This window comes from Sturnus vulgaris, chromosome 5, assembly GCF_052056855.1.
Source record: "Sturnus vulgaris isolate bStuVul1 chromosome 5, bStuVul1.hap1, whole genome shotgun sequence".
NCBI lineage: Eukaryota > Metazoa > Chordata > Aves > Passeriformes > Sturnidae > Sturnus > Sturnus vulgaris.
Genome location: NC_142247.1, coordinates 32,807,590 through 32,821,815, shown reverse-complemented (window position 1 = coordinate 32,821,815; position 14,226 = coordinate 32,807,590). Strand labels below are relative to the sequence as shown.

Genomic DNA, 14,226 nt, shown 5'->3' with positions numbered 1-14,226 from the left:
TAGATGTTCATTAGATTCTACCAGCTCTGTGAACCTCATCAATATTAATACCCCCATCTTTAAGACAGGGAAACTGAAGGAAAGAATGGTTATTCATCTTCCCCAATGTCTACATTAGAGGCACCAGGCACTAAGGCATAGAAAATGGAAAGAGCAATCTGAAGAATAGCATTTTGTTTTCTAAGGAAATAGAATAGTTTGCATATCTTTTAACTGTCACCACCCAGAATTTTTAGGTCGACTCAGACAGGAAAAGGCAGTAAAAGGAGATTTTCTTAAACATTTCTGAAGTGTCACTCGGCCCAATACTTCTCAGACATTTTTTTTTCTCTCTGGTGAGAGAGGAGGAACCTGGAAGAATGCCTGCAAACTCCAGGGTAGGGCTTGTGATGTGTCTTTCATGACAACAGTGACAAAAGTACTGATTTAAGTACAAAGAAATTTGGCTGGGCCTGGAGCAACTTCAAGACCCAGGGCTGTTTGGTACATGGCCTGGTGAAGTCAGTGGGAGTGGTACTTAGCTGTAAGTGTCCTGATCCATGCTTACTTCCCCAGTGTGTGCCATTGTAACCAGCTGTGGATGTTTTGCCCTTGTGCAAAAGAATCTGGTGGCCAGTGGTTTAGATGGAGCTACAGTAGTTGGTAAAAGACTTCATTTGGTAAGAGCTCAAATCAAGCTGTCAAATCAGCATGAACAGTTATAATACTGAGAAAAATTTGGCAGGAAAAAAATGAAGCCAATTATTTTATAAAGCACCTTTCCCAGGTTTTCTATTTCACTTACTCCCTCACATGCCTGGCTTTCAGGCAGGTTGAATTTTGTTACATATAGCTCTTTAAAAAAATAACTTTAATTTGTTTATAGGTTGTCAGTACTGCTCATAAATACCCATCCGTCCACCCTGAGACCCGCCATTGGACAGCTCTGACATTTGCTGTGTTGCATGGACATATTCCTGTAGTTCAGGTATTATTGTATTTCCCTACCTGCATCTCATTCTTTTTTTTTCTCCTCTTCAGTTCTAATTACATCCATCTCAAACCAGCATCCTCTTGTCATACTCATATTGGTTACTTCTGCTTCTTCAAGAGTGTACTGATACATGATAGACTTAAAAAGTGAACACCTTAACCAATATGAGGCTTAAATAGGACAATTTTAAAGCAAAGTCACACCAAAGAAAGTCTGACAACTCCTTGTGCTCCTTCCTGACCACTTGTTTTATATGTTTGTTTATTCATTCATTGCACTTTCTTATACTGTAATATTCTAGCAAACACAAAACCACTGCCTTGGTGGGAGAGAGGTGGACAACAGCCCTTGTGCTGCTCCAGAGGGGGAAAATCCCTCACTCTCCTAACGCCATCCAGGTGTCATGTGGAATGTGCTGGTTCTGTGCTTTGGCATCTCAAAAGCTGAGAAGGTTTATTCTTCAAAACAGCTGTGTCTGTGACGCACTCAAGCACAAAACTTTGAAGGCCTTAAGACAGAAAATACCAAGAGGGGGCTGGAGCACAGGCTCCATCCTGCTCTTCTTGGCCACTTTTGTTTTCAGCATTGTTGCTACTTATGTGGAAGTGTCCCCGATGGAGACCACAGCTTTTGGACTCATTGCTGCAATTGGTTCTTAAGAATTGCCTTTCTTTTGGCCATGTCTTCATATAAAAGATGGAGACAATTGAAATCTGATCCGTTTTTGGATGGTGCTGGGCTTCTAGAAGACCATGAAGGAAGGATGCTTATTGGGCTAATTTTCTTCCATCTCCAGTGCATTACTCCCTAACACTGACCTTACCTCATTTCCCATTCAAAAACTCCGGGTTACACTTTTTTGGCTCTGAAGTTGGACGCTGGTGCTTCTGGTGTTTGGCAGCGTAAAATGAGCGAAAAAAGGAATGAATTTGCCTCTGTGAAACAATGGGCAGAATTTGCATGTCACGTGTCTCCATTGTATCTGGTTTGCAGATAACAAGAAGCATTAGATTCTCATTTGTCACTGTTCATGTACTCTGAAGACTTTGATAACCCCAGTTGCTCTAAATGGTGAATTTTCTTTCTAGCTATTGCTGGATGCTGGAGCAAAGGTAGAAGGTTCCTTAGAGCATGGAGAGGAAAATTACTCTGAAACTCCTTTACAGCTGGCAGCAGCTGCTGGTAAGGACTTTATTTCTCCTCCCACTGTAACAACTCCTCAGCTGGGATCTGTGGCTTAGGTGAGCAAATACTGGATTTTAAAAGGAGTAAAAATGCATATCTTATCTTGCAGGAAATTTTGAACTGGTTAGTTTGCTGTTGGAGCGAGGAGCTGACCCCATGATAGGAACAATGTACAGGAATGGCATTTCCATGACTCCACAAGGTGACATGAACTCTTTCAGTCAGGCTGCTGCACATGGACACAGGTAGAGTGGGAAGAAGTCTAGTGGCATTCTTCAAGTGCTACTTTTTTGCCTGGGCATCCAATTTGAGCAGATGGGTGAAATTTCTGCATGAACAATTGAACATGCCACCAACTGAGCAGGGATGTAAGGCTTTCTGCTAGCATGTGAATTCAACCAGTTGGTGGTACAAGCTTCATTTTAATTTCTGATGTAAAAAAAAAAAAAGAAAAAGGAAGGGGACTTCTTGTGGTGGTGTGTTCAATGCAGTGGTTGTTAAATGGCAGCTGATGTGACAGCAGGAAGGAATGTCAAAAACATTCCTTCTGAATTTCTTGATGTTTTTCTCAGGTTTGAGTGAATTGTGTCTCTACTGCTGCAGCCTTAATTTTGTTGAATAGAGTTTCTGCATCTGTGTTTGCTGTAAAGTCCTGTGTATCTTAATGCTGTTTGTATGCTGCAAATTAAAAAAAAAAAAAACAACTACTGAGATGAGCACCTGGCATGCATGACCTTGCAATGCTCAGGAGTTGACTGCAGTGTAATGAATTAGTATCATGATCTTCACATTCCTACTTTTCTGATTGTAGCCATCCAGAGGAACATAGATACAGGTTAGAGACAGTACCTACTGTGTGTTTGCTTAGAGACGAGCTGTCAGTCTAACAACACGCTCAGGGCACGTCAGGGCGGGTTCAACAGCTCTGCCCATCTGGAGCCTGTGAGGGATTCCTGGCACAGACAGGACACTTTGGGTGTTGAAGTCTCACATTGACTCACTGTGAGTGGGAGCCACAGGCCCAAGGAGATCCTGGGGCTCTCCGTGGCTTGACTGCTGGCTGTCCATGTGCCAGACTCTGACTCTTGTGTTCCTACCTGTGTAACACACACACTTTCTTCCTTCCCTCTCTGCCCTAAATTTGTTTGGGACATGCCATGCTGCAGTCTAAGTGGGAGCAGGGAGGACACTGGCATACAAGGAGGGTGGGCTGGGAGCCAGCCTGGTTTCTTTTCTCACAGCTGCAAAACGAAGGGAAACTATTGAGCTTGATGAGGTCATGCTGGTGTGAACCTGAAGGCACAAAGTCTCTGAGTTTGGGCTTTGTTATTTGATGGCCCAGCTGGATCAGTGGCTTTGTATGGTAGTCCCAGCTGTGCTTGAACCTGCCCTGACTGACCTTGTTGAATGTCTAGCTGCTCTAGCTTTCCCAGACTGCTTTTGAGTGTCAATCCAGTGGTGGTGCTTTCAGTAGCTCCAGGCAGCTCCCTTCTCAGGTGGCTGCCATGCTGGGAGTCCCAAGAGCTTGTCCAGAGGCACCTTGGCCTTCCCTGGTTGCTGAAGAAGTCTTGAGTCACATTTAGCTGACGAGTTTTTGTTCCCACAAGATGCCGCCACTCATGCGACATCTGTGCAGTTCCTGTCATGACAGCAGTGACTTGCAGACATGTCCCAGGCAGTGCAGGTGGGCTAGCAGGAGCTGTGCTTGCCTTGGGCCTGCTCTCAGCTGGATCTGCCATTAGCTGGAGTATTTTCTTGGGTAGGTGTCCTAACTTGCCACATCAAGCAAGTAAGCCCAGTGCAGTGAAAGCCTGGCCACTGACTCTGCTCTCTCTTTCCTCTCCTCTCCCGCCCTCTCTCTCTTTGTGTCACGCTGTGATTGACAGGAATGTTTTCCGCAAGCTGCTTGCTCAGCCCGAGAAGGAGAAGAGCGATATCCTGTCACTGGAGGAGATCCTGGCCGAGGGCACGGACTTGCCCGACTCGGCAGCAGCTCCACTCTGCGCCAGCCGCAACAGCAAGGCCAAGCTGAAGGCGCTGAAGGAGGCCATGTACCACAGCGCCGAGCACGGCTACGTGGACGTCACCATCGACATCCGCAGCATAGGTCAGTCCTGGCCTCCTTCCTCTTCTTGGTCCAGGGAAGGACCACTGTGAGAAACATGTCCCTCTTCACGGGCTGTTGCTTAAACCGACCACGGTCACATCTCCCTCAAATCTTTTGGAGTAAAAGGTGATGGGAGATCTGACAGGTTCCCAGCCTATTCCAGCTCCACAGCACACCCTGCTCAGGGGCCAATGGCTTTTTTCTGCAGGACACAGTGGTTTCCACTGGGAGCCATCTGTACTGCTGTTGGCAAAGTGTAGGTAAGGCTCTGGGGCAGTATTCAGCTGTCATGGGCCACCTTCAGCTGCTTTTCTTTTGCACTCTGCTATAAAGCAGTCCACCATTAAAACTTTATTTTCTGAGACTCTGGCGGCAGGAGCAGGGAACTGACTCCTTAGTATGCCAGCTGTGCCAGTGAGGGACTTGAACATCATACCAGCCTGCCATGAAGTTGCTTCTGCCTGTGGGCAGGGTGATTGGGTGGCGTAGATGGAAATTGATTTGGACTGTGTATTTACCATCCCCATTCATCTGTTCACAGAGAAAGAGAGAGCCAAGTGCCTGGTGTGCCTCTGCCTGGGGCAGTGCTCCAGCCCTGGGGACATGGGCTATGGATCAGAGTGTGCAGTGGGCTGTACAAGCAAAGATCTGGAGATGATTGAGAGGAGAGTGGCAGGGGTTCTCTCCAGGCATTGAACATTTTCTGACATGGAAGGAAAAACCTTCACTTGCCAAACACCAGGCTTGTATTTCCTTCCACTCTGTTCTGTAAGAGCAGAAAGTAGGTCACATCCAGCCTCATGCCTGCAGAGGTACATTAGCTGCATGTGCTTTCTCGCTCAGTGCATGGGAGCAGTTCCCTTTAACTTCCTGGAGAGTGGTTCTGCTATGACAAGCTGCTTGAAAGAGCTGATCTGCTTAACTCACCCAGTGCTCTTCAGGGAAAGTCCTAATGATCAGGAAAGGACATGGGGTATCACTTACAGCAAGTTTTAATCTGAAGACCACCAATTTGAATCCAGGTAGGTAGTGACCAAAATCAGGTTTTTTCAGCATTTAATGGCTCTCCAGGGCCACATTCAAACAAATGAGCTAGTGTAAATCTAGTTTCCAAAAGGCTTTCGCAACACAGAGCACCACAGCAATTACCACAAATTGGTAGTCTCAGCAGAGCAGCTGAAGGCAAGATGAGCAGAGAGACCACAGTCTTCTCTTAGCAGTTGGAGGAAACCCTCTGTGCATTAGCTCTGGGATGTACTGATAACCATCAACCTTCTCAATTAGGGATAAATAGGAATTTGATTCCTTGAATGATTTGGCAGCTTTTGCTTAAAATATTAACATCAGCAAAGGTACAAAAGCAGAAGGGCACATGTTTCCCTGGAGCTGGGGATGAGCTGTGTCCTCTGCCTGCAGGTGTTCCCTGGACGCTGCACACGTGGCTGGAGTCTCTGCGCACGTCCTTCCAGCAGCACCGACGGCCCCTCATCCAGTGCTTGCTGAAGGAGTTCAAGTCCATTCAGGAAGAGGAGTACACTGAGGAGCTTATCACACAAGGGCTGCCTCTGATGTTTGAGATACTGAAGGCCAGCAAGGTAGGATAAATTACGTGTTTTAAAGGAAATCAGTCTTATTCCCATCCTGTAAGACACAAAAGCTTGCAAGATTGTTTTTGAACAGCTCTCCCAAAGGTTGTTTAGACTGCACAGGATTATTATCTGTGTTATGTATCTCGGGTTTTTTCACTGAGGAAGCATGGGTTATAAACACACAGGCTAATCACTGCTCCTACTAGAATAGCCTAATAATAGGTGCTGGCAATAAGCTGGAGAGACAACAGAAGCTAGTACTTAGTGGTGAAATTAAAGTCACAAGGGTCATGGCAGTGTGGCAAGAGATGTTGATAACCAAACCAACCCAAGGAGTAATTTCACCCAGTTTGTTTCATAGAACCATACAACAAAGCTAATATTCATGTTTACTTTGGATTTTTTTTAGCCTGTCATGACTTTCTCTTCCCTTCATGTGGGATTTAGACTCAACCTTGTGAGGAGTCTGGTTTCTACAAGCACAGAACTGGATAAATTTTTCAAATTTTCTGTGTGCATGTTTGTACTTGCAGCTTCCCCAGATTTATTCTTTCAGCTGACATTCTTTTAGCCAAGCAAATCAGACTAACAAAACCTTTCCCAGGAGGTACCATTGGGTATGCAAGTATAATGGCAAAATGGATGACTGTGGGGCCGGCAAGGAGAGGAAAATGTCTTACCTAGTGAAAAATTTAAAACTTGTTATGACCAATAGCCTCTTCTCTACTGCTCCCCTGAGAATCAGTCACTCCCAAGGAATGCCCAGTCACTGTCTACTGTTACCAGAAAATCATTGTAGTGATGAAAAGCATAAAAATTATTTGATTGGTGTTCTTTTTCCTCATGCTCCACAATACATGTTGGTATGGCCTTCTAATTGTTAAACTGAAAGTAACTTTTATCACCCAACTCTATGTATAACAGCAAGGAGCAAGTAATTTTTACCAATAGCCTAAATAATGTGAAAAGGGAGAGGTTCTGGTATAGGAACTCAATACTAAATATTCCCAGACTTGATATAGTTAATGATGGCCTACATGGCTTTATTTCTTGTATCTTGCTGCAAAATCAGGCTTGGACTAGAGTCCTGAGCAAATCCTGCGTATTTGTTCCAGCATTGTTCTGATTTTTTCTCCCATGAGCCTTGCTTTTGCAATTAGTTTGTATTGGATGGGTATTTATGTGGAGTATTTTAAGATAGGTTTTAGGAAATTGTTCCAAATCCCAGGATTTGTAGATTCCTTGTTCTGTACTCACTTGGGTTAATGTACATTCATCCAGAAACTACCAGCAAAGTGCTGTTTGGTTTGAAAGTTGATATGAAACTAATCATTTTGAAAACTTAACAGAGAATAAGTTTAGGCCTTGTAATCTAGGATGAGGGGTGACTTTAATTGCTTTTCTCCTGGGTGGCTGAAGCCAAGGCTAGCAATTATCATTAGAATAAATCATTTGCATAGGATTATACCTTTGGTACATCTAGTCTATTGTAGGAGATCTGGGAAAAAAATAAGACTGCTACCTTCTGCTTTGGGTTCACTTAGAAACCTAAAATATGGAGGAGCAAAACAACTGAAGTATCACAAAAACCCCCACATGATGAAGAAGAAATCTATGCTGATCTTTATGCCTGCCCCTGGGCCCAAGGGAGCTGCCTGTCTTCATGCATATTCACAAACACACACTCACACAGTGTTTCATAGTCTTAGAAAAAGTAATTAATCATTCTGGGACACTGTAAGGGTTTACAAATTGTCTGCAAATGTTATGAATTATTGTGGTAGTCTTGTCCAAATGGCCTCTTACAAAGCTCTCCCGGGCAGAAATGAGGAAAGAAACTATGCAACCCTTTGGAAGGAATCTACATAAATTCATTTGTAGGAGAATGAGCCAATAAAAGTTCTCCCTGGTCACTCCATAGAAGGTAGCTGAGGAAAGCTGAGATTTAAAGGATCTTCTGTTCCCCTTCTCTGGATGGGCTGAGAGCAGAGGTTTTTGTGTATGCCCACAGAATGGAAATCTCCTTTAAGAGATACAGAAGGGCCATAACTGTGGTTCACATCCCTCTCGCTTGACAGCAAACTGTAAAGCTCTGCATTTTGTAGAGCTGTGGAAAGAGGAGCTTGATTTGCCCACACGGACATCCTTTTTCCCTGTGGGCTGGAAACCTTGAGAGAGATTATGACTCTTGCTAAACATCACAGTCTGGCCCAGTACATTTCCTTAATGAGTTTTTCAGGGCAAAAAGTATAAAATAAGCAACTAGGAAGCAGAGAGCCACTTAGCAGCTCTTGGCTGATGTAAAACAAGATGTCCCATTTGCTACATATTGTGATGCTCAGTATATTTTAATTGCATGGCAACTTGCACCTAGTAGAAATGGCATTTTCTGTTCCTATAAATAGTTCTAGCTATCCCATAATCTCAGAACAATTTACTAATATTAATGAGTTGAGACATGGAAGATCTTATCCTCCCTTTACCAACAGGGAAACTGAGGTAATTAAACAGGCAGATTTTCAGTGTCTCATGAAGGGACAGTCCCAGTCTCAGAGGCTGTGATAACCTGGATAAGCTAGACAACAATTCATAGTTTTGAGTAATTTGGCCAGAGAAGCTCCCCAAAAGTCACAGGGAAACATAAGGATAGGTCTCGGGGTAGGAAGCAAACTTTCTGCCCCCACCTTCTACTTTGCCTGTCATACAAAATGTTCTTGCAGGTTCCCAGGCCACGCAAAAGAAAGGCTGAGTGTTACAGATATGAAAATATTAAAGAAAATGTAACTGATACCTACAAGAACAGTGTCAGATATGAGGAATCCCTTTTCTTACAGATGGTTCATGAAATGCCTGTTTCTAGAGGATACAGATGTGAGGGTTTATGTGGGAGCTCTGCCAGCACTGATGCTGCTGACCTGTAAGGTGGCAGGGTGGCACTCCATTCCCCTCTATGTGCCAGGATGCTGACAGTAGAAACAAAAATAAAATTTGCAGACGTCCTGATGCTGTAACATAGAACAGCAACAAAAATCGGTGAGTCAGGCAAAACTTGCTGAGCTGAAGTCCTTGGGTTTATTGCCTTTCTTCAAGCTGTGAAGTAAGTGAGGGAGAACAGTGTATATGTTGCACATGGGTTGTTCACTACTGCACTGAAGCCCTGGAGGAAGTCTTCCAAAAGTGCAGATGAAGGTTTGATACCCAGCTCCTGGTGGCTTCCAGTGGGATGGAGCTCTTTCATTTCCTTTCATCCCTTTAAATGTCTTACATCGGCTGCACCATTGAGAATTGCATGGGGAGTGGGGAAGTAGCAGTATTTCCACGCTGCTGAGGCAGGGCTGTGAGAACAGAGAATTCACTCTGCAGTTGCTCCCTGTGCAGCTCCTGCTGTCCTGCAGTGACTTTGGGTCATTACCAAATTAAAGACCAGGGTCAAGGTACTCTGGAAAAAGCAACATCTGTGGCAAAGAGATGGAGAGATTGGTTTAAGGCACCTCTCCTAAGAGCAAGCGAAACCCAAACCGGGAAAACTCTGACACTCAAAATATTGATGGTTTTGATGATGGTGATGGTTTTGAGACACTGCATGGGTAGGAAAGGCACTGCCATTTAGGGATGGTCTCAATCTCTTTGGAAGACAAGCACACAAACATAACCTGCTAGAAGTGGTTTGAACAGGGCTGTGTGGGGCAGAAGCCAGAGAGTCACTTCTGGGAGTGAGTAACCCTGAGCTAAACGTTAACTGCTGTGAAGAGCAGAGTCGAGTTCCTCAAAATTAAAATTATGCTGGAGATCATGATAGGAAGATATAACTGAATTCCTGCCTGTCCATATCTGTGTTGTGCTCTTCATGGGCTGGGAAAATTCCCCCAGACTCCTGCCTGAAAGCTTTCCTTTCCCTCCAGCTGAGGTTGATGTTTGCATTGCCTGAGCTTGACTCTGAGCTTGACTCTCAGGATTGCCCACCTGCCCCATGTCAGAGGACCATATTTACCTGAGGAGTGCCCCCCCTCCCCTCAAATAAAGGCTTTTAAATGAGCTGTGTGTGGAGGCTGCATCCAGGTCCATGGTCTTCCTAGTGCCTGAGGTGAGGGTTGCAGGTCAGCTCTTCTATTTTTGCAGAGATTCTCTTAAGGGTAATATGCTGAATGTGCAGAGATGTTTCTGTGTCCTCTGTCTACGAAAATCCTGGAGCTGTTCAATTTGATCTTGACATTTCCACAACTTGAAAAGAGAGACTCAAACCCACAGCCTTGGAAGTTAAACACGTCTGGCCTTTGGAGGAGGTTGGGTTTAGGCTTCCACTCCAGGACTCTGCATAAGGCTGAATTGTTATTAAATCACCCAGCTCCATCCATGTAGGTGAGCCAGCACCATTGCCAGTTGTATGAGGTCATGAGCCAGTTTCATCCACAGCTTTTTCTACCTATTACAAGCAATTTACATCAGCTTGTCCTTGGCCTATTTTTCAGAGAAAATACACAACCTTTTAATTCCAAATAATCTCTCTTACAGCTTTCTCCCTTTCCCCTGTAGGACAGGTAAGGAGCTTGTTGCCATTTCTTTGGATCCTGTGTGGCCATGCATTGCTGAAGTACATGTGTGAGTCCACACGTGCATTGAGCACATATGCTGAAGTGTTGTCTGAAGCTCCTAGAGGTGCTTCACACCAGGAAAACTTGGTTTATGACTATGAGTGTTCCTGCTAGTCTAAGACTAAATCAGCTTGAGAAGTCATGGGAGCGATCCTTCACTGCCATACCTGCATTGCATTCTGCAGCTCTCTCTTCATCCTCCCCATCCATTTCTGTCAGTGGCAACATGTATCTTTTATTTCATTTATTTTAATATTTAGCCCATTAGAGAGGTGTTGGGCAGCCAAGCTTGTTGAAAGGTGCAGGAAACTACTTTGCAAAGATGTTTCCTTAGGATTTAAAATTCCAAAGCTTTCCAAGCTTTACGAATGCACCTACAGGCAGCTGAAGAAATATGCAGGAGTGCAGGGGCTCTTTTGGAAGGCTGAGCTGTTTGAATAACAGCCATCAGTCTGGCGTTGACAGTTACCAAGAACAGATAGCAATTCAGAACAATAACCAGTTTTAAAATTCCAAAAAGATTCAGGCATGTGGGTATCTTGAGAAATCTAGCCTATATGATTTAAAAGCTGAAGTATTCTTTCAGCAGTAACTTCTCCATTTGGAAACTGAAATATCTTAAAAGGAAAGTTTTGGGGTGTTTTTTAAAATATATCTTTTTGGAAATAGCCTCTGTCACAGATGCACTAACTACTGAAAAAGTATTTTCATGTCTCCATGAAACAGAAGGCAGCAGGAAAAACTGAAACATCTGCTTGTTGTGTTCCAATAAAACTTTCAGAAACTGAAGCTTGAGATGGCATTCTGTTTTTCTATTGCTGGGGTTTTTTCTGAATTTGATTCTTCTAAAACAGATGTTGGGAAAGGTTCCTTGAAGAATGTCAACAAACTTAGCTTATGTGTCTGTTCTACTAAGTCCAGGCATGGTGGTCAACAAAAATCAATGTTTCCCCAGGGTCTGCATGTGACCTAGAAAGTGGCACTGGAAGACAAAGGAGCTAGAAAATTCCACTTTTTTCCATTGCTTCATGGTGGGCTGAAATGAATGTTTCAGATGAGCTTGAGTGAAGCTGTATTTTGTTGTGCAAAGCCAGCCTGCCCTGTTCTGGAGGAAGGGCTAAGGGTAGAGTGGGGAGGTGAACGCTATCTAGCACTGGGGCAGGCACTGCCATAATCGTGGCCCAAGGGAAAGTCTTCCCCTGGGAGAGTGCTAGGCATGTTTCTCTTACCTGGAGACCACCAGGAAAGACTCCTCTTTGTCTTGTTGAACTGCTTTTCAACAGAAAATTGAGGTTTTATTGTAATGAAAGGTTTCCCTAGGATATTTGTTTCCCACATAATATTTTACCTTTCTTGAAAAAATTAACACCTGAAAATGGAATATTTTGGCTGACAACTGAAATACTTCATCTGAAGGAAAATGTGGAGAGGAGACAGACACATCAAAACCTGCACTAAAAATAACCCTGAAGATATCCCAGGATGCCAAAGGGTCTGCTTATGGATTCCATGGAGTGGCTAATGCTCTTGTATGTGTCATCCAGTACCCAGCCAGCACGCAGTGATCAGTCTTTTGACTGGGACTTGCTGTGATTTTGTTAGTCAGGTTTCACTATTCTCAAACAACTGCAGTGCTCTGTATCATTGCCCATTGTCACTTGTAGCACTTCTGTGTCTGCACAGTTCCGAGTAAGCCGGACCCCGGTTATCCACACATGCACATCCTGCATTCTGCGCGTGAGATGCGAGCGCCAGGTACCGAGTGGCATGTTAAAAACACACTGTTAACTCCATCCTGTGGTTTCATAACACATTCAGCTTGGTACTTACTAACACAGGTTTGATTTTGTTCCTACCCTCTGCTACCTTCTAAAATGTTCCCCTGCCAGAGGCAGGAGCCGTTTCTTCATTTACGATAAATAAATGCCGTGGATGTGACACCTGCCCTTTTCTGGGCTCTCACCCAGGGATTAGACTGTGCCCGTGGATCTGAGCTTTTTACATACAATGCACAGCTGTGATATAAAGAGCCTTTTGAAAAGGAGGCTTGGCAGCTTTCCCAGAAGCAACCGAAGGGTCCATTTGTGCCTTACCTGTGATTAATTCTTTTCCGTTTGAGCTTGCAGTGGAGGGGCTTGAGCCCAGCACTAACAAAACCCATTTTGTTGTGCAGTTCACTGCCTCTAACTGTAGCTCCAGCCTCTGGGGCTTCCCTCCCTTTCCAACTGTTGACTAATATTAATTATGTGTATGCTGCCTAACTATCTAGGAGTGACCGTCTGAAGTGGCATTTATTTAGTTTTGAGGCATTTGGTGAAAGTGAATTATGAAAGAGGATGGTAGCAGGAACACCTGTGGAAGGGTGGAGATGGTTCTAAGATGGCAAAGAAGGTCTCAGAGTTTGAGTGTTCAGGGATGGGGGACAGCAAAAAGTCTTCTCTGTTACTTCACTCTTTATCATCTTTTTCTGGGAAAGGGGAGCATAAATAGAGGACTAATTCAAGGGTATCCCAGCATATCATGGATGAGTCCTCAATGGGCTCAGGGTATCCTGAGACTGCCACTGCTGGAACAGCTGCTGGGACGGCGTGTGAGATGGGTGACTGGAAACAGCACTTCTGCCACTCTGCATTGAGCAGAGAAATGGGTCCCCCCAAGCATCCTCAGGACCAGAGAGAGAAGATATCTTTGGCAGTGCCCCTGTACTCGGAGCAGTGTGGTTTCTCAGCTTGCTGGGAAGATGTGTATTAACAGGCAGACACCGAGCCCAGAAGAATAAGTGTTACTTTTTCTGCCTTAATGTGGTGAGCTTTTGGGTTTTGGGCTATGTGGTAGAGGAATTTGAGGGCTTGGCAGACCTAGGTTAAAACACCATTAATGGAGCTGAGCTGGTGAGGGTAGCATCAGTAGAAGAAAACCCCAAAATACAAATTGGCGTTTCAGAGGTAAAGAAAAGAAGCCTGACTTGTTACTACTGTGGAGGGCAGCTACCTGGAGGTGGTAGGGTCTCTGTAGGCTGGTAAGAGCTAAGTAGTGGGGTTTGAGCAGTCTGCAGCACACATTTTACTCTGCAGAGTTTGGGGCATAGACATGTGCTTTGCACAGGTACTGGAGAATATTGGCTATGTATTTCCCAGTTGTGAGCAGTACCTTGTAGGAACACATCCCAGAATGACTATGCTGCATTGATCCATGTAACCTGGAATGGAGCAAGCTCTCCAGGGGTGTGTGCTGAAGCCTAGAGGAGACTTCCCAGAATCCTGACACAGACCTTTGTCTCAGATGGACATTCAGGAAAAAGTATCCTGCACTTCCCACCCAGGTCTTCACCTCTTCTCACATCAATCAACGAGGCATCTTTGGTCCAACAACTTGAAAGCCTCCAGCTTTGCTTCAAAAGAATTTATGAATTCCCCTCACAGTTCAAGTGCATTCAGCAAGACTGGGGAATTCCTTTAGATCTCTGCTGAAGAATGCTTTTAAGTCAGGGGACCGCTGGTATCTACAAAGCAAAGTTGCTTGCTCACCAACCAGCTCTCTGCTGGAAGCACTATCTCCCTCAGAAGACTCACTGTTGTTCCCTGTTCCCTTTTGCCTATCTGTAAACTACCCCATGGCTAGGTAAATATTTTTATTACATCCTCTGCCAAGCTTTCTTCCCCCTCCCACAGAAGAAGATGGAGTCGGCTCCCTTTGAGTGCAAATGAACGCCCGTGTCTAAAAGGAGGCTGGCCTCGCTCCAGGTGTCAGCCTCACACATCCTGGCACAATGTTTTCCAA

At 44.6% G+C, this 14,226-nt stretch overlaps 1 protein-coding gene across 2 annotated transcripts in view; it reads left to right on the top strand.

The window, feature by feature from the left end:
- Positions 1-14,226, top strand: part of ABTB3 (ankyrin repeat and BTB domain containing 3) — a 174,398-nt gene that overhangs the window by 134,942 nt on the left and 25,230 nt on the right. Inside the window, exons 7-12 of one of the 2 annotated variants that reach the window (XM_088165373.1) lie at positions 866-967; positions 2,062-2,155; positions 2,268-2,403; positions 2,970-2,993; positions 4,045-4,265; positions 5,682-5,860. In XM_088165373.1, the coding sequence (XP_088021499.1) occupies positions 866-967; positions 2,062-2,155; positions 2,268-2,403; positions 2,970-2,993; positions 4,045-4,265; positions 5,682-5,860 (756 nt within the window). The remainder of the gene's footprint in view (positions 1-865; positions 968-2,061; positions 2,156-2,267; positions 2,404-2,969; positions 2,994-4,044; positions 4,266-5,681; positions 5,861-14,226) is intronic. The other variant, XM_014877010.2, reaches the window with a different exon arrangement.